Source organism: Podarcis bocagei (genome assembly GCF_964188305.1).
Source record: "Podarcis bocagei genome assembly, chromosome: 5".
Lineage (NCBI taxonomy): Eukaryota > Metazoa > Chordata > Lepidosauria > Squamata > Lacertidae > Podarcis > Podarcis bocagei.
The window spans coordinates 87,475,901-87,499,604 of record NC_138129.1 but is presented as its reverse complement, the minus strand read 5'-3'; the positions used below and the strand labels follow the sequence as shown (position 1 = coordinate 87,499,604).

Below are 23,704 nucleotides of genomic sequence, written 5' to 3'. Positions count from 1 at the left end.
AAACCCGCTAAATCAGGTTTTTTAGGGAGACTATGTTCTCTATCCCACCTCTAGCAAGGATTTAGCCTGGTGTGTGTGTGTGTGTGTGTGTGTAAGAATTGGGCAAAGGGTATTTGTGGTGTAAGCACCCAGCTTACGAACCTCCCTACTACCTACCTTTCTGCCCAGTAGTGTTCTAACACCAGAGGAAGGTGCTGTCTCTGTGTCTCAACTGGCATTTGTCCTGCTAGTCACTTTTTATACAACACAGGATAAAAATGGGAAACCAGCTGCTGCTGCTCCCTGCCACACCATAGGACTGTTTCCAAAATGTTGGTGACAGTTACATTGAACTTCCTAAATTATGAGACAGAAAGGAAACACAGAAATATTTTGGATACCTACTGTTCATTTTTTTTTTGCCTTTTGGAGTGGTTGATTCAGCTGAAATGTCAATGTGTGCTCGTGACAAAGCATGAATTTTTCACCCATTAAATACTTCGCTAAACATAAACATACTTTTTTTGTTCTAAAATCTTGAAGGATGAAAATAGAGCATTTGTTTAATTGGGAATATCAGGACAAAATCTATACATGTAGTGATGTACACCAGAGCAGGGCAAGTTTAAAAATTCTCCCTGAAACCGTACTAGATACAACCTCATCCTATGAGAAAACATCTCTGCAAATATCTTTTGCAACTTTGGTGTCACATAAATGGCTCAAGAGAAGGCAAGACTGCTTTCCTTGCAAAAATCATATTACCCATGGACAGCAATACTACAAGGTACAAACATGTGCCAAAATAAAAATGGGAATTTATTATTATTATTTTCTACTAAAGCAATAAACTCTCAAGCTTATCCATTGGTCTTTGTAAATGATTCTACCGTTCAATCTGTACTTTCAACTCTGTAAAAAATTTAGACACAACTCCATATAAACAAGAACACAGGGCGAGCCACTGAAAGTTTCAGAGACGAGGACAGTTAGTGGTGATAAACAAAGAGAGGCCAACTTATTTTTTTTTAAAAAAAAACAAGTCAAGCTTTCTTCACATAACTATATATCCAATGCTTCACTGTGAGACAAGATATTTAAATATATTCATTATGGTAAAAAGATCTACATTACTTTCACAAATTTGGGTCTGTACAAATTGCAGCAGTATTTCCTGATTAAGTTATGAAGAATCAAGTCAGATATAACTGTTAAATACTGGAATTTGACGGAGACTCTAAAAACATTACCGAGCGGTAGTACATGCACATGATGCAAGGAAAAAGGGGAAGATTTATAGACTCCGTGCAAATGGGACAGGACAAACTGTTACGGTCAGTAAACGTGCGTCGAACAATTTCAAACTTTACAAGAAGTCTTGCAGGGTTACTTTCATGAAGACGAAGAAATTCAGAAGCACATTCCCCTCTCAAAACAAAACAAACAAAAACCCTGACCACCCACAAAACGAAAGAAAGAAAAGGACACCAGTCTTCATTTGGCCTCTTGAGCTTTCTTGGCATTCTGTTTTTCTTTTGCCTAGAAGGTAAAGTCAGACAGAGAAAGCATGCAGCACTGTTATAACAGCCCAGGTATTTTTTCCTTCTGTAACTCAAAATATATAAACTCTGCATTATCTCTACGATCACTGAATATACAAGCAACTGCATTCTACAACAGATGTAGTTTGATACAGACAGAACTTTGGAAACCGATATATAATCACAAATCAGTCCAGAAGAGCTCACAACATTTACTCTCAAGTAGATGTACATAGGACTAAAACTCAGTATCTATCATTGTACTCATTGTACATCTAGAGCACATGGGAAGAACATGTGCAAGGCAATTTCAGAACAATAATCTAAATCGGGTCAGCTGAATCACCAAACAGTTTAATAGCCCTGCAGGGGACAGGCTGAGTGTTACTTTATTGATTAAACGAGTTTGGAATTAGGCCACACTGGCAAATCTATGCTACAACTGGAACCAGAGCACTGAGGAAATAGCAAAATGCCATGAAGTCAATATAATCAGAATAGATGCTACAGAAGCCGAAGCCGAAGCTTACAGTTTGCTAGGGGTTTAGTGAGAAATGCTAGAGTGCCATCTAGGTGTATGTGCTTCAGATACTCTCTTCTCTAAGCAAAAAAAGTCTACAGGTTTCACGATTCTGCTTCTATTGATTACTCTGACATTTTCCTCTAATAGTAGATAGGTAGCTGTGTTGGTCTGCCATAGTCAAAATAAAAAAAATTCCTTCCAGTAGCACCTTAAAGACCAACTAAGTTAGTTCTTGGTATGAGCTTTCGTGTGCATGCACACTTCTGAAGAAGTGTGTATGCACACGAAAGCTCATACCAAGAACTAACTTAGTCTTTAAGGTCTTTAAGGTGCTACTGGAAGGAATTTTTTTTATTTTCCTCTAATGTTCAGGTGTGTGCTGCACCACACATACACACAAACAGCCTGCCTAATAAGTTATTTGAGGCTGAGAGCACAACACTTACCTTTTCTACAAGTGGGATTAGCTGCTGGTGTTCTGCTAAAGTCTTTAACAATTCCATAATGAATGGCAGGTAGTTATGTTTTCTTCTAATGTTTTCAATCTACAAGCATAGGTGAGACATTAAAGAAATTAGCATTAAATCCCATCACGTGCCCACACCGCAAAGCCAGGTTTCCACCTCAGTGCATTAGCAAATACATACAATAAACTTTGTCAATAAGCATTTGAGCAAAATCACTATCTCCCTTGTGCAAGATTTTTATTATATTTTGGAGAGGGGAGAGAGAGAAGAAATTTTGGCTGGGGGATGCAACATACTGCTGGTGCTGATTATGGGATGATTGGTGCAGACTGCTTTTTATTTTCTGTGCCAGCTTAAATGTGATTGTTTTCTCAAGCATTTGGGGGGTCATTAGTTGTTCAGTTGAGGGTTGATTTACGCAGCCTACCTGTAGTCTTAAAAATCTTGATGGCATTAAAAAAAAAAGCTGCTTAATTATTATTGTTGTGCTCTGAAATGTAACTTCATCCTGAGATGAAAAGCAAGTTAGAAATGTTTTAAAAGCAAAATCAGTTTCTCTACCACTCTGCCCTCTTAATCCCCTTGGGTTGTGCAAGAGTAAAATTTGCCAGTTGCTGGAGAGTAGAAGCTTTTTGAGGCTTCCAGCCCGAATAAAACTTGCATGTACAAGATTTGGAATGTAAGTGTTTCAAGAGGCAAGATAAAGGTTTCTATAGTTCTCCAGTTCTCCAAATTCTGTAGTTTTCCTTTCTTCAGAAGGAAGTCACTATTGAAATTATGCAGTCATTAGTTGTCTGCAAAAAGCAGACAGGAGCTAACTTTAGATAGTCTAACTTCATGGAAAAAAATGGGAAGCTCAATGTGCATTGCATGCCAAATCATTAAGTATTTGCTGTTATGGCCTACAGCTCACAGCATTATTCTCTTAGTACAAAAGAGCCACAATAAAAATCGGAACAATACAATTGCTAAAACGTTATCCTAACAGAAGATAGGAAGCATGCATTAAAAAACTCTGCTTTTATGAAAATCTTGAGTTTCAACCCAAACAAAATGAAGATTTACAGATTTTTATAATTATTTTAATTGTATCAACCTTTTTGCAAGTAGCCAACAGCTAATTTGGGGGAAAAGTATTAGGTTCAGATTATGGTCTCAGTATAAGAAAAACAAAATATCGGTGCGTGTGTGTTCAATGTTAGCCCTACTCGGAGTAGATTCACCAATGTTAATATGCATGGCCAACTTAGGCTCATTAAATTTTGAATAGGACTTATGTCAGACCAAAGTTTAGAACAGCCGAACAGAAAGCCCTACTGCAATCTTGTGTATGTCTACTGAGAAATAAGTCCTATTGAGTTCAGTGGAGCTTATGCCCATGCTATGCCCATGTAATGGACTGCAGCTTCAGTTGTTATATACAGTGGTACCTCGGGTTAAGTACTTAATTCGTTCCGGAATTCCGTTCTTAACCTGAAATTGTTCTTAACATGAAGCACCACTTTAGCTAATGGGGCCTCCTGTTGCGCCGCTGCTGCACGATTTCTGTTCTCATCCTGAATCAAAGTTCTTAACCCGAGGTAATATTTCTGGGTTAGTGGAGTCTGTAACCTGAAGTGTATGTAACCTGAAGCATATGTAACCCAAGGTACCACTGTATAGACAACCACATTGGCCTGATGTGCCCTCGTGGGATGTTAGTTAGCCTGCAGAAAACCACAGCGTCTGATGTCAGAACAGATCTGAACCAGGGATAGACAATATCATCAGTGAAAGAATATTACGATGAATATTCACCGTTTTTGTGCTTTTAAATAATAAATGGCTGTGCAGGTATGTTTGATGGGGTGATGGTGCTGCATTCAACAAGTTAAGAAGCCCAAGGGTAAATTAAAGAGTTTTCTGCCACATGTTTCAAACATCATAATGGGATTTACTTCAATCATTCCGACAAGGCTCTTAAGGTAATCTAGCTGGCAAATTAAGTCAATTATCATTAGTCTGTATAAAAGCCTGCAACTTGTAGTGCTTTGGGCAGTGAAAGAAGTCTGTGCAGAGCAAGAAAAGCCTTTGATGCATCACTATGGTATAAATGTATCTGAACAGAGCAGAAGATATGCAGCCCTCAAGGTCTTTTTGGCAGCCCTCAGCAACATCTGACACCTCCCCGCCCCAGCCCTTGTGCTGCCTTCCCGTAACTGGGTAAGCGAGGCACTGGGCTCTAGGACCTCGCCAGAGCCTTCTGCTCCTTCTTAAAGCTCACTGCCTTGCTTATCAGGGTTTGGGAAGGCAGCACAAGAGCTGTGTGTTTGTGTGTGTCAAATTTTGGCCTCTGCGCATGCCAAGGGAGTGTGAGGCTTGCAGGTTCCGTGTTGAAGTACTCCCGTGGCCGCCCTGATCTCAGAAATCCACACACTATGCTGTGTAACATTACAATCACACTAAGAAGCAAACTGTAACGGAAGCAACATACAAAAAGTTAGATCAGAGTTGCAGCAGGTACAGATCCCGCTGTAACCAGTTTAACCTGCAAATAATTGTTCCTGCAAGTAGTCCTCTGCACAAGCAGTATTAATGTCGGATTACGAAGCTTGCCCCTTCCATTCCATGAACAGACGGGAAATTATGTTCCAATTAATGGAACAAGAGCTACACATCTTCCAACATGAGTACCTCTTAAGGTGTCCAGTTATCTGTGGGAGCCAAATGGCTGCACTAATGTCTGTGCCAGTTTATGTAACAAGCCACAGAACAGAGACCACAGAGCAGGTTGCGGGGGGAGGGGTGTCTTTTATTAGAAAGATCAAATGTTAAAAATTACGAAGTGATCTGAAACAAAGGAGGAGTTTTAAACAGGAACTAGAATTAGGATTACAAGCCATCTGACCTTGCTGGAGGGATCAGGTTGCACAGCCCCCTAGAATCAAGGTAGAAAAGAAATTTCAACAAGGCATGGGGGTGGCGGGGATAAAAACCAGCCATGAAATTATAAAGAACTTAAGAGTGAAAGGCCTCTTTCCATCTCCAGTATCATCAGATCCCATAGGTCCCTTCGAAGGCAGGAAGGACACTGGCGACGCAGACCAAACTTGCCATTCAGTAACTGGAGGTAAATTTGGGAAGGGTCAGTTCAGGCCAGACACTGCGGCACTGAACAGTATCCCAAGGCTTTGGCATCATGTTCCCTCAGAACCTCTTGCTTTCAAAAAGAACGCTCATACTTTACGGTTCACATCATTTTTTTTGCACTGAATCGGAAGGGACCCTCAAGAATCATTTAGTCCAATGCAGGAATCTCAACTAAAGCATCCATGACAGATGACCATCCAACCTTTGCTTAAAAATGCCTGGGCTTTGTGTAAGAGGACTGCATAACTGCTTTGAAATGTGAAAGCATAAATGAAATGCCTCTCCTTTACAAAATGTGGATTGTTAATTCAGTTCTCCAAGATGTGTTGTTTTTCTTCTCCTCCTCCTGCTTGCCTTCTTACAGCCAGTCATTTGATAGGCTCTACTCGTCAATAGCTCTGGCTGTCATCATCTCTGGTTCCATCTACTATTGGTCTTCCTGCCTTCTGCCCTCACAGTGGGCACCAGAAACTACTGATTACTTCTGAAATGTTTGACATCTGAGATCACAAACCGTCTCTCTTCCCGTCTACCCCACAGTGATTTTCAAAACTGAGGAACCCTGCAGGTCCTCAGAAGTTGACCGCAAGCTCCTCAAGGTGAAGATGGGAAAACATCCCTGAAAGAAAGCGTGCCCATCACTGCCCATCTGCCCCCGTAATGAAGCCACAGTATACTTTTAGATATATGAGAACAGGACGGGGGCCAGCAGCCCAAGTAAACTGATTATGATTCTTGTCACCTCAGGAACTATCAGGGCTTCCTTAATGGAAAAGTCAGTGTGCAAAGGGATTCCCATAAGAAGCAAGTCTGAAGCCACTCCTTGGGGCAACACACATTTATTTAGAATAAGCTGTTTTCTACTCTTCTGTTTCCAGAGGCAGCTAGCCAACCCTCAATCCTTCACACAAAAGCTCATTAGTTTCTTGCTCTGAGCACCAGATGAAGAATCAATTATTTGAAAAGGCATAGCGTGTTGACATTTCTTCACCAGCTTGTGTCACATTCTGTGGGACCAACACAGCCATGGAGTATAATGTTTCTCCATTTCTTTCAGCTCAGAAAACCACATGGTTAGCATCCCCTTTTTAAAAACCATTCTGAGCATGCACAGCACATACCTTGTATCTTTTCAATTTTTGGTTTTCTTCGTCAATTAACATCTGATATTTTGCAACTTCTGACTGAATAGAACTTAGTATATTACTGCTCTGGTCTGTATCCATGGGCTCTTCCTATTGAGAAAAACAATTTATTAACTTGCATGTTAGTGTTTCTAGCACAATGTCATCCAGGCGAGATTCATAGAGATATAATATCATACAGTGGACAAAGAACAAAAGCTTACCTCACTAGTCTCATTTGCATGCATCTCCAGTGCAAATTATCATGCAATGTTCTAGTCTGTCCTGTAGTAATTAAAAGTGCTTGCTAAAGTACTTTTATTTGCTAGTACCATTTGCTTGCCTCTTGATAAAGGAGATCAGAAATAATAAAAAGGTGGAAGAAATGCGGAATAATTTAAGCTTGCTTTGTTTCTGTCGCCCCCACCTCCGTGTGTCTGCATTTCCTACAATTGCTTTTGTGCCTATCTCTACAACAACCATACTGGCTTAAAAAAAGTTAGAGAAGAGAGCTGGGGTTTTCAGGCTATGTAGGTGCTATATAGTTGTTCAGAAAGGAAAAGAAAGTGGTAGTGAAAGAGAACCAATTCATATTGCCCAACTTTTTCTTTTTGAAATAAAAAATTACACTTGTATCCCACTCTTACATGATACTCTGAGTTGATTCCGGCTGTGGTTTATTTGCTGCTTAGCTTCAGGAATGCTGCAACACCAGGTGCTCCCAGGGCAATTTACTAACTAAGGCTTACGATGCAACCAAGTTATCGAAACAACCTATTCGATTAGCAGAATACCTCAGCAAGTTGTCTCTGCAACTCTGCAATTTTCTGTTCATATATCATTTTTCTGTCAGATACAATTGCCATCAAGTTAAACCTTATTTCGCCTTCACTGTACCTACAAAATAAAAACAGAGTTGTCACATACTGCCATCACTGCATCAGGAGTCTCATAGCTATTGATAAGCTTCGGACACTTCTGCATTAAGAACAAAGCCAACTAAACATTGCCCACCAATTAACAATGGCAAATGCAGCGACCAGCAACAGAAGTGGAGAGTGAGAACACTCTGTTCTCTCATTATGCGCTGATTTTAACATATGTGTCAAGTTAAGAATATTGAAAGATGATTCCAGTTACCTTGCGAACACAGTTTAACCATGTTTGTAAGCAAATTTTGCCAAATTTGCAGTCTGGTATTTTGATTTCGCTACAGGACAACCTAATCAAGTTTAATCCGAGTGGGGGAGAAAACAGTATTGTATGGGGCACAGAAATTCTCAACAGTCATTCCTAGGCTGAGTGTCAGCACGGGACAATCTCAGAAATTCTACTAATGCTGCTGTCCTGGTCCCTGTTTCTGGCACCCCCATGAGTTCTGGATGGAACTGCTGTAACTGCTAAAATGAAAGATGACCCTTCTCAGTAGAACCATGAAGATGAAACAATTCCCCCTCAAAAAATTCCAGATCTTTTGGAAGCCTACAAATGGGTAGGGGGGGAAAGGCCAAGCTGGAATTGCTCCAGCCAGCAATCTAAAAGTTCAAGTCTAAAAACAGTTAATTCCAATTTCACCATGAAAACAGTTAATTAAATGTTTACTTTTGTATTCGTTTTTCTATGACGGGCCTTACAGCACTGATCCAGTCATCTTGATTGCATACTCCTAAATGGGAAATACACAAGAAGTACAAGTTAATTTTCCTGCTAGTAACAAGTTTATAGGACTGTAAGCTTCAGATACACAATACCTGCTGATGAAGTCAAACTTATTTTTTTACTATCTAGCCAAGATACATTTGTTACAAAAAGAGTAGCTAGACTTGTTGCAGCTCAAGAGTTGGGTTGTTGTTTTTTATTTTGATTATGTATTTTGTGGTTTTATATTTTGATTTTATTTTGTGAACCGCCCTGATACCTCTGGGTATAGGGTGGTATATAAATTCAATAAATAAATAAATAACTAAATAGTCTGCTGAGGTTGTTTTGGTGCATTGAGGAGAACACATTTTTTGATCACAGGCAGCTCCTATAAATCTGAGGGAAAGTATACTGATTTTAAACTATTATTTAGATTCCAGGGATGCTGCATAATCACATATATCATTTCTAAAACAATAAAATCACGCTTTTAAAGGTAAAGGGACCCCTGACCATTAGGTCCAGTCGCAGACGACTCTGGGGCTATGGAGCTCATCTCGCTTTACTGGCCAAGGGAGCCGGTGTACAGCTTCTGGGTCATGTGGCCTGTATGACTAAGCTGCTTCTGGCGAAACCAGAGCAGTGTACGGAAATGCCATTTACCTTCCCACCAGAGCAGTACCTATTTATCTACTTGCACTTTGACGTGCTTTTGAACTGCTAGGTTGGCAGGAGCTGGGACCGAGCAACGGGAGCTCACCCCGTCGCAGGGATTCGAACCACTGACCTTCTGTTCAGCAAGCCCTAGGCTCTGTAGATTAAGGAATTAATAGAGTAAGATAACTGCATTTAAACTATAAATACTACTGAGATCAGCAATGTGGTTCTAACATTGGAAATACATTGGTGTGATGTTGTAAATTTGGTAGTGACGCATTTAAAGGAAGGTAAGGCTCTCTAATGGGACGCGGGTGCCGCTGTGGGTTAAATGCTGGCCACATGACCCGGAAGCTGTACGCCAGCTCCCTCTGCAAATAAAGCGAGATGGTGCCGCAACCCCAGAGTCGGCCACGACTGGACCTAATGGTCAGGGGTCCCTTTACCTTTGGCTCTCTAACAAAAAGTTTTACAGGATACCACCCCACCTCATTTACACCCTGAATGGCATTAAAGGAGTCTACTTAGCTATCTTAGCTCCCTCCCCCCCAACACCCAGTTTGACAGGTAATTCTGGCTGAAGCCCACCAGCTGGTCCTGTCTTCTACCCTTGCTACCCTATGTATTTTGTATACACCCAGTATACCTTGAATGACATTCAGGCAGGAAATTATACAGGTGAAATGTGAACGTTACCTAAATCTATTGGGCCTTCTCTTAGACCATCCAGTTCATATAATCTTCCATGCACAGGAACATAGCTGACAAAGTGAAAAGCATCTTCTTCTTTTGCCGTCGACTTTGCATCAAACTCAAACATTTGTTGTCTAGAGGTTAAATTAGAGACAAGTGTGGATGTTAAACCAAAAGCATCTCTGGAAACTGTATCCGAAAGGCTTCAAATTTCTTGTTACCTGGCAAAACTGTTGTGGACTTGTCGAATCACTTCAGAGTTACTTAATGCCAGGCCCTTCATCTAAAATTAAAATGAGACATTTGTTCAACTAACGACTCAGGCTTAAGATGCTTTTTTAAAAAAAGAAAAGAAAAGAAAAAAAGAGAGAGAATAGAATAAATGGACGTACTGCTGCATCAAAGCTTTGGGAAAATTCTTTAAATTCCGACAGTGTTTCTCCTAAATGGACGTCTTGATGGGTGCAGTTTAATAGCACACTTACTATAGCCTGAGTTGCACAGGCGTTATTTATTACCTGTTAAAAAAGAAACAAAGTGAAAATTCAGAAATAATTGAATACAAGACAAATTATAAAATGAGTTATAGTAGCCTCAAGTTTACCCACTATGGCCATTGGGTTGGATCCAGGCTACTTGGGGTGAAACTCAGCTTATGGAACAATCTGTTGGAGGAAGAGTGGGAAGTGATTTTCATCAATTCCTCCTGCAGTTTCCTGAAAAGCTTCTCTGGCAAGTCAGTGAACTCTCTGGAACAATGTGGAAGGTGGGCAAGACTGGACTATATTTTAAGTTTAAAGTAAGAGCCCCTTCTTCTACATCAGTATGCTCCCAACCCCATATCCACTGCAGGAAGCTAAAATGCCTTTGACACCCAATGACTTATTTTGCAGCTTTGTTTAGAGAAACAAATTAAACCTGTTTTATTGCCCTGACACTGAAATATGTGAGTTACAGGCTCAAGGACAATAGGAGTTAGTTAAATTGGGTGGGAGGTTTTTTTTAACGAGGTACTCCATTTTTATAAATGAAAGAAATTAATAATTTCCTTTTTACTAGAATGGGCCAGAATGCACAGAGCTACTTTAAACATACCCCACAAATATACAAAAAGGCAGCGAGCATCTAGATAGGCACGCCTAGGTTAAACTTTCCTCTTACATTTTGTTGAATAATGACTAATGCTTTTTGGAGATTAACAGCAATGAAGGAATAAAGGAGGTCTTTCCCACTTTTTACACAAAAAGTAACTTATAGCAGAATCATGTGTATGTCAACTCAGAAATAAGCATTATCGAGTTAACTTGGACTTTACTCCCAGGCAAATAGGTCTATGATTGAAGCCGTAAGGAAAAAGTAGTATAATCAAAAGCAGCAGCAGTGAAGTTTAAAATGGACCAAGTAACCAAGGTACCATCTGAATGGTCATCAATGGAACAACCATGAGAAAATACCTGTAGTCCTTTAAAAAAAAACTACAGAGAAAAATAAAGAACTTAAAATACTGATGCCTAAATGATATGAACATTTTCAACATACAGAGATGAGACCGACATACTCATAATTACAAAAGAAAGAGGACAGCAAGTCAGATCTGAGAAGCTGACGCACACTAAGAGGTTGTCTTTCCATAAAATATTTTTCTGGTCAGATATCTGTCACACTTAGAACATCTGAGTTTTTCTATTTAAAAAGCTTTCTCATGTACACTAGCAAATTAATATAAGAAGCTATTCAAACAAAGTTAAAAATAGCAAAGTTTACAAAATAAAATAAGCAATTTTGATTCATGTGATTAGCCCCCACCCCAACCCATTGTACTGTTGTTTTATGATTAACAGTACACAGAAAAAAACACTATTAATCTACTCTGACACAATAGCAAAGCTAGGAATTTAGAGTTAAGGCAGAAATTGCACCCTTACCTCACCTTATTGTGCCTAGGTATCCTAGCTCATATAGGGTGATCCAGAGTTCTGAGGCCCCAAAATACAGGACCGTATCATATCTAGGCATAACAAGGAGGCCAAATTTTACAAGTGTGCATATGAAGCTGGCCACATTGACAAACATGCAGACAACTTTATTGTGTGATTATCCAAGAAAGGCTCAAGAGCTACAATCTCTATTAACAGGCCATCAATTTTATTTCATTTATTTCATCACCAATCTGGATGTTATTACAGAAATTACTTGGTTATCACATTAAGATATTTATTTATTTATTTTTAAATTGTCTGTAAAGCTTGATTGATTGGTTTTAAAATTTAGATGAGATCAAGCAGTAGGAATGCAAAAAGTATTGCATGGGTACCTACTCCTGTAGAAATCCCTTTTAGAACATTATTTTGGTGCCATCAAGTGTCAGTTCTCTGAACTGCTAGCCTAAGAGTATTTCCCCACAATATCCTTCAAAATACAAGAATTGACATAGTAGTTCACTGGAAGGCACAGTCTTCCAAGAATAATGCCTACCATTTTATCTTCAAGACCCAGCAAATGCAAAATCCCTATTCAATAAAGTTAGCTCTAAACTGAAAGTCACTTTTGAGTCCGCATTTTTCATTCCTAAATTAAATATATGAACTGGCTTTTCTCTCTCTCTCAGTAATGAGATTTGCTAAATCAGGGCTAAACTCAACATACTAGGAATAAAAAAAGGAGAATTGGAGTGCAAGTGGTCAGAAGATGAAGTATGCCCAGAAGCTGAGATTTATTTAAGTATTACTAAATAAAAAGGTAAAGGATCCCTAACAGTTAAGTACAGTCACGAACGACTCTGAGGTTACAGCACTCATCTTGCTTTACTGGTCGAGGGAGCCGGCATTTGTCCACAAACAGTTTTTCCGGGTCATGTTGTAAACGCTGTTTACCTTCCTGCCGGAGCGGTACCTATTTGTCTACTTGCATTTTTGAGGTGCTTTTGAACTGCTAGGTTGGCAGGAGCAGGGACCGAGCAACAGGAGCTCACCCCAACGAGGGGATTCGAACCACTGACCTTCCGATTGGCAAGCCCTAGGTTCAGCGGTTTAGACCACAGCGCCATAGAACATATCAAATACACATTTTCTTTGATGAACTCTCACCACAATGCCAGGTTTTTGGAAGCTGAACTTTTAAAAATACTTGTTTCTTACACTTCCCCTCCCAAAAGACATTTGCATAGAACTGACTTCATGCACGGACTTCCACTTGGCTGTGAAAGTCATCTCCTCCAAAAAAATATTTTCTAGGGGTCCCCACCACTGGACCAGAATTGCAGCAGAGGCTGCAGAGCAAAAGGAAAGGAATGGGAAGTTCTACTGCCAAGTGGCATTCCTTGCTCAACCCCCAAATTTCTAAATAAATCTGCCTCAAACTATGCTTGCTATAATTTTATATGATGTAATTTTACCAGTCACACAATGAAACTGGAAAGGAGCAACAATGATTTTTTTTTTTTTTGGCTATTCCACCAACTATTTGTACAAGGGTAAGAATCCTGTGAACTCCACAACCCACCCCACCAAGATGTTGTTGGACTCTGGTCAGTCCCAGACAGCCTGGTTAATGTTAAGGAATGTTAGGAGCTGCAGTCAAACAACATCTGGAGGGCTATGGGTTCCCCATTCCTGAACCACTATGATACTGTGCTTGTACACATGCAGACAAGAACAACAGAATGGTAGGGTGATGGTCCCCTCTTCTAAGATAGATGATAGGGTTGCTGGTGGAAGGTCCCTATCAGAATTTCATTCTACCATGAAATATTCCAGGATAGAACACTACTTTCTTATACACCACTTTACTTTGGACTTTTAAAATAAATGTATATCCCCCAGGGAAAATTGGATTTTCCCATCATGGTAACAGCTTTCAAGCTCTCCGCCTTGCTTATGGGGCTCTGGGAATATCTTGTGTGGGCTCTGGAGGCAAGATCTCACATTGCCGTCCAATATCCCTGTAAGCAAGGCAGAGAACTTAAAAGCTATTTCCATGCCAGTAGAACCCTGCATAACAAGAGCTTTTAAGCTCCCTTTTACTGAAACCCTTTTGTGGGCTCTGGAGGCCTTCATAAGATCTCCTGCCAGCTCTGGAAAGTAAGATTCCCTGTGTGGAAGTGATTCCAGGGGGTTGTTTTGACAATATGCCATTTTGGCTTTATGCACTACTCTCAGAATACAACCCCTGTGCAAGGTCGTCCCTACTGTAATAATATGTTAACAGCCATCAAAAAGTCAATCTCAACTTTCTGGGGGGAAAGAACTGCCCCTCCCCATCAGAGTGGTTTTTCAGGATTTGAGACCTAACCACAACATATGAACTCACTAAACCCATCAGAAAGAAATTTACAGCTAAACAAGTTTCGTGGAAAATGGGTGAGTTATATCTTATTTTGGAATGAGAAAGTAGGATATGATCTAAAGCCATGCTCATGATTTACTTTGGTTGAAAGATTTTATAAAAAATGTGAATTCATTTATCTTTCATCATATATACATGCATATGTGTATGTTTGTTTACTGCCCTTTTGTGTAACAAATGTTTATAATGATGATATTGTCCTGTCTGCAATTTAAGATACGGTAGAAGGCCTGCTTCAGTGTCCACCATCAAAGGCAATCAGGCTGGTGAACACACAAATTAGAGCCTTCTCTGCAATGGCCCTGAAATTATGGAACACAATCCTGACAGGGATCAGGCAGCCCCCCGTATTTAATGTGGGATAATCAGTTGTAATAGTAAACTGGAATATTGTTGAGCTACTGTTGTTTTATGCTAATCTTATCAGTGCTGTTGATTGTTGTTTAAACGTTTTATGAATGTGGATCTGCATTTTGAAATGCTGTAAGCTGCTTTGTGAGAAATATCTTCAAAGTGGAGACTAAGTTTCCCAATGTTTGTGAAAATTCCCTTAAAGCAGAATCCTTTGCATGCTTACTCAGAACTGCCAGAGATATATGAGATTTACTTCCGAGAAAATCTGCAAAGTTTGCAGCCCATGAATTATTCTTGACTCATAAAAGGCAAGTGTTGCATCTTCGGAAATATTAAATTTGAATGCACATAAAACAAAGTTGTTTTGCCCATGATAATTTTTATTATTTACTGAACAACCTGTTCTACCAGACTGCCTTACTATTTAGACTATGTCACAATGTTTCAAAGTTGTATTATTTTCACTTGCTGCATCTAATTAGGAGGTGTCACAGATAATCTTTTAACTTACTATACCTGTTTAGCAAAAAATATAGTATCTAATCTGGAGTCCTGAACGACAGAGCCAGCTGGTTCTTCTCCTGGTTGCCACTTGAACAGAAAAATTAATCCATGAACTGGCCTACATAAAAAGGGGCACAAAAAGAAAACAAGCAAGAAAACCCAGTAAAGCATTATCACAACATGTTGAAAGTTAAAACACTAAACATCCTTACTGGAAACAAATTCAATAAACCTAATTGAACACACACATAGTTTTTTTAAATGGCTACACCTGAACAGTAAGGTGTAAAATCTTGTTTAGTAAGCCCTACTATGCCTGAGGTATGTGCTGGTGCATGCAGTCCGCATGTTGACATGTAACTCTTCTCTTCAATCAAACATAAAGTACGACAGAGATAGCTTAGCATTATGTCTGAACCCGAGGCAGAGGTTTGTTTTGTTGTAACAAGCCACAATCTCTACCCAGGCTTAAGCCATAACTGGTTGATGGTTTAACAGCCAAGGGTAAAAAACCAACCACTACCCCGGGCTCCTACATCACTTCTATATATCCCTGTTGTGGTTTCCTTGCTTGCAAGAAGCAAGTGTTTCTGCTGTGTGAACAGTATGCTTTGCTAAACCAGATGTGGCTTAGTACCGAATATGAACATAGAAAATTATTACTTTTAACCCAACCAACACTTAAAAGCTCAGGACAGGAACTGCCCAGGGTCAGCAGGAAAAGAAACGCATGCCTTTCCAAAAAAATTTGCAGGATGCTGCTCCCAGCTCCCTCCATTGTTCACTTTAATGTATGAATGGAACACACAACTCTGTAAGTGTGCACTATTATACCTGACAGATTTTTTTTAGCAATAAGAATTTTTTTTTTATATAAAATTTTTATTGGTTTTACAAAATTTTTTAAAGACAAACAAACACCTAAAAAGACATACAAACACGTATAATTTCGTAACATTTTTTCATAAACCTCTTTTCCGGGACTCCCCCATACCCCCCCTTTCTGCATTCCAATGTCCATAATTTTTTAGCAACTTCTAAAAATTCCTTTCCACCTCTGTCATCTTAATCTTTTCTATAATCTGTTCTTATGTCACTGTATCCCTTTTTTTCCTGCAAACCTCAACATTCTAACATTCATCAAGTTTATAATAGTCCTTCAGGTATCTCTTAAATTTTCTCCATTCTTCTTCCGCCGTCTCTTTTCCTTGATCACGGATTCTGCCTGTCATCTCGGCCAGTGTCATATAGTCCATCACTTTCATCTGCCATTCTTCCAGAGTAGGTAGATCTTGTGTCTTCCAATACTTTGCGATGAGTATTCTTGCTGCTGTTGTAGCATACATAAAGAAAGTTCTATCCCTCTTTGACACCAATTGGCCGACAATGCCCAAGTGAAAGGCCTCTGGTTTTTTAGGGAAAGTACATTTAAGTACCTTTTTCATTTCATTATAAACCATTTCCCAGAAAGCCTTAATCTTCGGGCATGTCCACCAAAGGTGATAGAAGGTACCTTCAGTCTCTTTACATTTCCAACACTTGTTATCGGGCAAATGATAAATTTTTGCCAGCTTGACTGGGGTCATGTACCACCTATAAACCATTTTCATAATGTTTTCCTTTAAGGCATTACATGCCGTAAATTTAATACCGGTGTTCCATAACCATTCCCAGTCAGCAAACATAATGTTATGACCAATATCCTGTGCCCACTTAATCATAGCCGATTTAACTGTTTCATCCTGTGTATTCCATTTCAGCAGCAAGTTATACATTCTTGATAAATTCTTAGTATTGGGTTCTAACAGTTCAGTCTCTAGTTTTGATTTTTCCACCTGGAAGCCAATTTTCCCATCCTGTTTGAAAAACTCCATTATTTGATGATATTGAAACCAATTTTGTACTTTATGTTTCATTTTCTCATGACTTTGTAATTTCAATTTATCTCCCTCCTGTTCCAAAATTTCCCAATACTTCTGCCATCCGACCTTCATATTGAGTTTCTTCACTGCCTTAGCCTCCACTGGTGACACCCATCTGGGGGTTTTGTTTTCCAACAGATCTTTGTATCTTATCCAAACATTAAACAATGCTTTTCTGACAATATGATTTTTAAAGGCGCTATGCAGCTTAATTTTATCATACCATAGATATGCGTGCCAACCAAATGCGTTATTGAAACCTTCCAGATCCAAAATGTCTGTGTTCTCGAGGAGCATCCACTCTTTCAGCCAGCAAAACGCTGCTGCCTCATAGTACAGTTTTAAGTCCGGCAGGGCAAAACCCCCTCTTTCTTTAGCATCTGTCAGTATTTTAAATTTGATTCTGGGCTTTTTGCCCTGCCAGACAAATTTCGAGATATCTTTCTGCCACCTCTTGAAACATTCCATCTTGTCAAGAATCTGCAAGGTCTGGAACAAGAACAACATTCTAGGCAATACATTCATTTTAATCACTGCAATTCGGCCTAACATTGACAGTTTCAAATTTGACCATATTTCTAGATCTTTTTTGATTTCTGACCAACATTTTTCATAATTATCCTTATACAAATTCACATTTTTAGATGTCAAATAAACCCCTAGATATTTCACCTTTTTGACCACCGTCAATCCTGTCTCCTCTTGGAATTTCTCCTTTTCCATATCTGTTAAATTTTTTCCTAGAACTTTAGTTTTTTGTTTATTCAGCTTAAATCCGGCTACCTGGCCAAACTGTTGGATTATTTCTAACACCTTTTTCGTACTAGTGTTTGGCTCTTGCAAAGTCAATACTAGGTCATCTGCAAATGCTCTTAGCTTGTAATGTTTAGCTCTGACCTGCACTCCTTTAACCTGCTGGTCATTCCTAATCATATTCAGCAACACCTCCAGAACTGAAATAAAAAGCAATGGGGAAATTGGGCACCCCTGTCGTGTTCCTTTTTCTATCTTAAGTTCCTCAGTTATTACATTATTTACAATCAATTTAGCTTTTTGTTCAGAGTATATTGCAGCCATACCATTCTCGAAACCTTGACCTACCCCCATCCCATGAAGATTCTTTATCATAAAGCTCCAAGAAATATTGTCAAAGGCTTTCTCCGCGTCCACAAAAATCAGTACTGCTTTAGTATTTATATTCACCTCTAGCTTTTCCAAAATGTCTATTATGTTCCTTACATTGTCTGCTAGGTGTCTTTTTGGGAGAAAGCCTGCCTGGTTCTTATGAATCTTTTCCATCAAAACTTTTTTAAATCTTTTTGCCAGAATGTCTGCAAAAATTTTGTAATCCACATTAAGTAGTGATATTGGGCGGTAGTTCTTCAGTTGAGTCTTTTCAGTCTCTGTCTTTGGTATGAGTGAAATATATGCTTCTTTCCACGATTCAGGTGCCTTTTTCCCCTCTAGAATCTCATTACAGACTTCTTTTAATGGTTGAATCAACCATTCCTTCAACGATTTGTAGTATCTAGAAGTCAGTCCATCTGGTCCTGGAGATTTGCCCAATTGCATATTCTGAATGGCAGCCTCTATCTCTTGCTCTGTTATTCTCTGATTCAGATCCATCTTACTTTGATGAGAGATTTTTTGTAGTCCATATTTATCAAGGAATTTATCTATATCTTCTTCATTTTGCGGTCCTTGAGTATAAAGTTTTTTAAAATAACTCAGAAAGCAATTTCTAATTTCATTAGGTTTAGATATATTCTTTCCATCCACTTCTAGGCTTGTAACTGTATTTAATTTCTGCCTTTTCTTCAATTGCCATGCCAGAAGTTTGCCACATTTATTTGCCGATTCAAATGTCTTTTGTTTCATTTGCTTTATCTTCCATTCAATCTCTTGATTCATCAATTCCATATATTGTGTTTGATATAACTTAATCTCTCTTAAAATCTCCTGGGACTTTGGTTTTACTCTTAATTTTTTCTCTCCTTCATTTATCTTTTCCAAAATCTTTTCCTTTTTCTCATTTTGTTTTTTCCTCTTTATTGAGTTTTGTTGAATCAAGAAACCTCGCATCACAGCTTTGCTTGCGTCCCAGATCACTCTTTTTTCCACGTCAGCCCTCAAATTTATTTCAAAGTAGTCTTTTAAAGTTTTTTGGGCCTTCATAAGGATCTCCTTGTCTCGGAAGAGGGTGTCATTCATTCTCCATCTAAATTGACCAGTTGTTGTAAGTTTCATTTCCATCTTTACAGCGTTATGGTCGGAGCAAGTTTTTGGGCAGATTTCTACCTTCTTAATCTTTGGAGCCGTGCCACTAGTAATCCAGATTTGATCGATTCTGGTCCAGGTCATCATTGCTTGGGAGAAAAAGGTTCCCTCTCTCTCCAGAGGGTTCCTTGTTCTCCATATGTCTATCAAGTCCATATTTTCCATCATTTCAAAAAAAGTCTTAGGGAGTCTCCCTTCCTTGGTAGCTGCTAGTCTTTGTGCCTTGTCCATATTAGTGGAGACCACACCGTTCATGTCTCCCATAATTATCATATTGTAATCCAAATAGTCCGTCAGAGTTTCATGAAGTCTCTTGAAGAAGTCAGATTTGCCTTCATTTGGTGCGTAGATTCCAACAATCAAAAATTTTTCTCCTTGTACTTTTATCTCCACTGCCAAATATCTCCCTTGTTCATCTTTAAACATCATTTTTGGGGCCCATTTCTCTTTTACATATATCACAACTCAGATTTTTTTTTAGCAATAAGAATTGGGGATGGGGGAAAGAGAAGTAAATTATTTGGAATAAAACTTACCTTAATTTCTCAAAGTTCTCTGGCTCCAAACTCCATATTTCCTCTACTTGCGCGCCTCTACAACCTGTAGTAGCAGAGATAATTATTGTAATTATTCCTGCTTAGAAAGTTTGCTTTACAGGAAAAACTAAAACTAAAACCTGACACCTCTTTCTAAACAACTTAATTTTGTTTCAGCATACAGAAATAACTTCCACCCCTTCTATTGCATTCTATAATAAATTGGTCTATCGTATATGTAAATCATGATGGCATGAAAATCATGCCAAATTTACGTATTTACAAACCTTATAATAAAAAATGAGTTGCTAAAAATGGATGTCTCGGAATGTCCACAGTGCCACAAATATGTGGGATACTAAAAATGTGGCATCTGAGAATTTGGATAAAGAATACTCTTGACAGACGCTAATATTGCAAATATCTGCTTAAATTGTAAACACCTACCTGGTGGGGTAAGTTACCAACCATGGTGCTAAAATAGCCAATAGTTTGATGACAAAAAAGGTTCAGTAGTAGTAGTTACAAGGGATATTTCTTTTACTTCAGGTACTTAATTATTAAACAAGTGAAAGTTGTGCCTTACTTATTGAAGCAATGTTTTTTATTAATTCACAATCCTAAACCATGGTTTAATTTAGGCTTAGAAAGGTATTCCAATATATATGATTCAGGAAGAAAATGTGCAATGAAAGAACTGGCAAAGGTGAACAATGCGCATTAGGAATGCTCTGAAGCAGAAATTATTTTTAATGAATGTGTGCAGAACTCAGAGATGAGACCTTGTGTACCTGTCAGCATGTTTAATGACTCAGCTTCCCCAGAGCAAAAAATGAATAATAGCAAGCTACATTACATCTACCAGATAGGATGATAGCAAAGTCATCTGCCAGAAATTTTATTATCATTATTTGTTAATCTGAATAGCTCCTTTCTTTCAAGGATCTGAGACAGATGCTTTAGCCTCAAATCAAAGCATATCATAAAGACAGATTAAGATTAGACAGATGGACAGTAACTTGTCTAAAGTGGTCCATCCATGACCACTTCACTATCAAATTGCAAAAGATGCAACAAAATGTAAATTCAATAAGGAGACACAACCAACTCCAGCTCCCTATCAAGCACATTCCTATGAAACATGTTTGTAAATGCCCACTTGAGATCAGTAGTGAGAAATCTCTGGCTTGTGGGTCAACTAGGCCCACAATGTCTCCATTTGGCCAAGCCATACTCCCTTGCTCTACAACTGACATCATACACAATATGTTTGGGGCAGAGAAATATGTACCTGGGTCAAAAGGAGGCTTAGACCTATGTATAAATTGTGTTAAATGCACACACACAAGCCACCAACACAATTGACCTGAGTCTGCAAATACAGGGACACATACAGGGCAGTGGCTGGCTACAACTCTTTCGAAAACAAAGCTTGATGGCAAACCTTCTGTGGTGCAAAAAAAATGGCCCATAGCCACACACAAAACCAGAATAATGCTATGAAGCAGTTCTACACAAGCCCTTGAACCCAGGCTCAGCCCAAGTCCAACACCATGGAAGATATCCATTAGCATATAGACATATGAATAGGGTCAACTGCAAGTACATCAGGGTGTGACTTTGCTAGGATTTCCAACCAGCCATGCTATCGTAACCAGGGCACGATCTAGTCTGGGAACTGAGCTTGTTCTCTCCTGCTCTGGAGGGGTACGGCCTGAACCAAAGACTTCAAGTTACAAGAGAGAACAACTTTATGGCTGTAACGGACGCCCTCGGGAAGTTGTGGACCCCTCCTTTATTGGAGGTTTAAAGGAGATGTTGGATGGCCACCTGTCATGGATGCTTTAGCTGAGATCAGGGGTGCCAACTTGAATAAAACACTGGGGAGCCCCAGGTATGCCCCACCCCGCATAAGCGACTACAAGACGCAGCACATGCACAACTTTGTATGGCAAAGCCCATCATCTTTAAAGGGGGGGGGCTGGACCCCTCAAATATTTTATAGAAGGAGGGGAGGGGGCTTAAGGGACTTCAGCCCCTAGGAGTTGGCGCCTATGGTTGAGATTTCTGCATTGTAGGGGCTACCAGGAGATGATGCTTCCTTTTCATGAGTCTATAAAATAGCCGGGCAGAATGACAAGGCAAAAGCATGCGAGCCTTACACATCCTTCATTCAGGGCCAGATTTAGGTTTGATGAGGCCCTAAGCTACTGAAGGTAATGGGGCCCTTTATATGTCCAGCTGTCCTTTGTCAACAAAAAATTACCGCTGTTTTTAGGGAGCAGGCTAGCAGGCATAGCTGTCAACTTTTCCCTTTTCTTGCGAGGAATCCTATTCGGAATAAGGGAATTTCCCTTTAAAAAACGTTGGCAGCTATTCTAGCAGGCTTACATCATAAGAGCCTACACAACACAAAACACTGTTGCTGTATGTAGGTTTTATTTGTTTTTTTTCTTTTATTTTGGAAACGTACACAAGTTTCCCCCCCTATGAATTTTTTTGGGGAGCCCCCAAGAGAGTGGGGCCCTCAGCTCTAGCTTGTTTAGCTTAGACGTAAATCCGGCACCGACTTCATTGCAACCCAACCCGCCTGCCTCGTGCCAACTAAACGAAAATCCTGCTTTCCACCGGATGGGAGAGGCGCTCTGAACACACCTCGGAAGCACCGTAGTGGGGACTTCTACACACCAAGAGAGGAAGCTGGCTTTCCCAACTAAGGCGCTCTGCACATGGCAAGAGACTACGTTTCCTCCAGCGAATAAAAGGCAGCTGGGGAAATCCTATCCCCCTCCTCTCCCCGCTAGCAAGGCCCCGCCTCGCCCACCCGCCTCCCCGCGAAGTGGGCCGCCGCCAAGCCTCACCGAAGCCCTTGATGAGCTCCGTGAAGACGCCCGGGTCGCTCTCCATGAGGCACCACTCGCCGGCGCTGCCTCCTCCCGCCATGGCGCTGGAGCGGCCGCAACTGCCTCCCCCGGGCGGGCCCCGTTCGCTCGCGTTCTCTCTCGCTCCGTCCGCCTGACGCGACAACCCGTTCCTACTATTATTATTGTTATTGTTATTATTTAAAAAAAAACTCTCTCTCTCTCCTCACGCCGCCCTCGAACGCCCGCAAAGCAGCGCACGCGCCGCTCCCTTCCCGGCAACCTCTGCGGCAAGGGCCGCTTCGACGTCCGTCGCCCAGGCAAGTGTCTCCTTCGTCTCTATGGTGAAAGGGGAAGGAAGGGAAGCCAACCACCGAGATTGTAGAAGACCGCTGGTGCGCACGCGCAAGGAGAGTCACGTGAAAAGGGGAACCCATTCGTTCTAGCCCCGCGTCTCTATCATCCCCACTGCGCCGTGTCCATGCATTTGGGTTTCGCGGTCGATTCGGCCGGCGACCGGAAGTCCCTCTGCGCGTGCGTAGGAATCTGCCACTTACTGAATAGGGGTGGTCGCCAGTTCGTGGAATGGTGGCGCCTTTCCGCCAGGCATCCAGTCTCCCTGCCTAACCACCTTTCCTTGTGGAAACATCATTATTCTATTATGATTCTGTATTTAGTTATTCCCTTACTGGACTCAAGGCGGAGAACAGATTTAAAAAATGCTTGCTCGAGCCTCGTTGGTCTCTCTTCGAGCATCTTCCCGTTGCAGAACTACAGCTCCCATCAGCCCCTGCAAACACGCCAAATGGCCAGGGGATGCTGGTAGTAGTAGTACCGCATCTTCCGGCGGGCTATTAAATCTCAACACACTTAAAAAGGGCCTAGCTAAGTGGAGAAAGCGTCGCTAAGCTCACTCGGGCCTCATTTTTGAGGTGCGGAGGCCCAATTTTTGAAAGTATGGGGGCTCCTTTCCCCTATGAAAAGGGATACATGAGCGACACCTCTCATTCCTCCATAAGTGAATCTTATTTATTAATTTATTTATTAGATTTATAATATCTCAGGGTGAGTCATAAGCCAAGCGGCGGTTGGCTGAGGGGTGAGGATGAGAGAACTGCTGCTTCTCGCTCCATCCGGGCCTTTGTTTTCGCG

General features: G+C 40.4%; 1 protein-coding gene and 1 long non-coding RNA gene across 4 annotated transcripts in view; one reads left to right on the top strand and one right to left on the bottom strand.

Moving 5' to 3' along the window:
- Nucleotides 1-23,704, top strand: part of LOC308587181 — a 104,138-nt gene that overhangs the window by 60,282 nt on the left and 20,152 nt on the right. The window lies entirely within an intron of this gene.
- UCHL5 (ubiquitin C-terminal hydrolase L5) lies at nucleotides 517-22,884 on the bottom strand. 2 transcript variants are annotated; one of them, XM_081194501.1, is made up of 12 exons: nucleotides 22,553-22,884; nucleotides 19,692-19,755; nucleotides 14,969-15,074; nucleotides 10,147-10,272; nucleotides 9,976-10,037; nucleotides 9,758-9,888; nucleotides 8,366-8,429; nucleotides 7,558-7,660; nucleotides 6,761-6,874; nucleotides 5,398-5,427; nucleotides 2,490-2,588; nucleotides 517-1,518 (listed from the first exon to the last, which is right to left on the bottom strand). In XM_081194501.1, exons 1-12 carry the CDS (start codon nucleotides 22,632-22,634, stop codon nucleotides 1,474-1,476), a joined length of 1,026 nt encoding a protein of 341 aa, XP_081050627.1. In that variant the 5' UTR covers nucleotides 22,635-22,884; the 3' UTR covers nucleotides 517-1,473. The 2 variants fall into 2 exon arrangements, with proteins under 2 accessions (XP_081050627.1, XP_081050628.1); XM_081194502.1 differs by lacking the exon at nucleotides 5,398-5,427 and having other exon boundaries at nucleotides 22,553-22,883.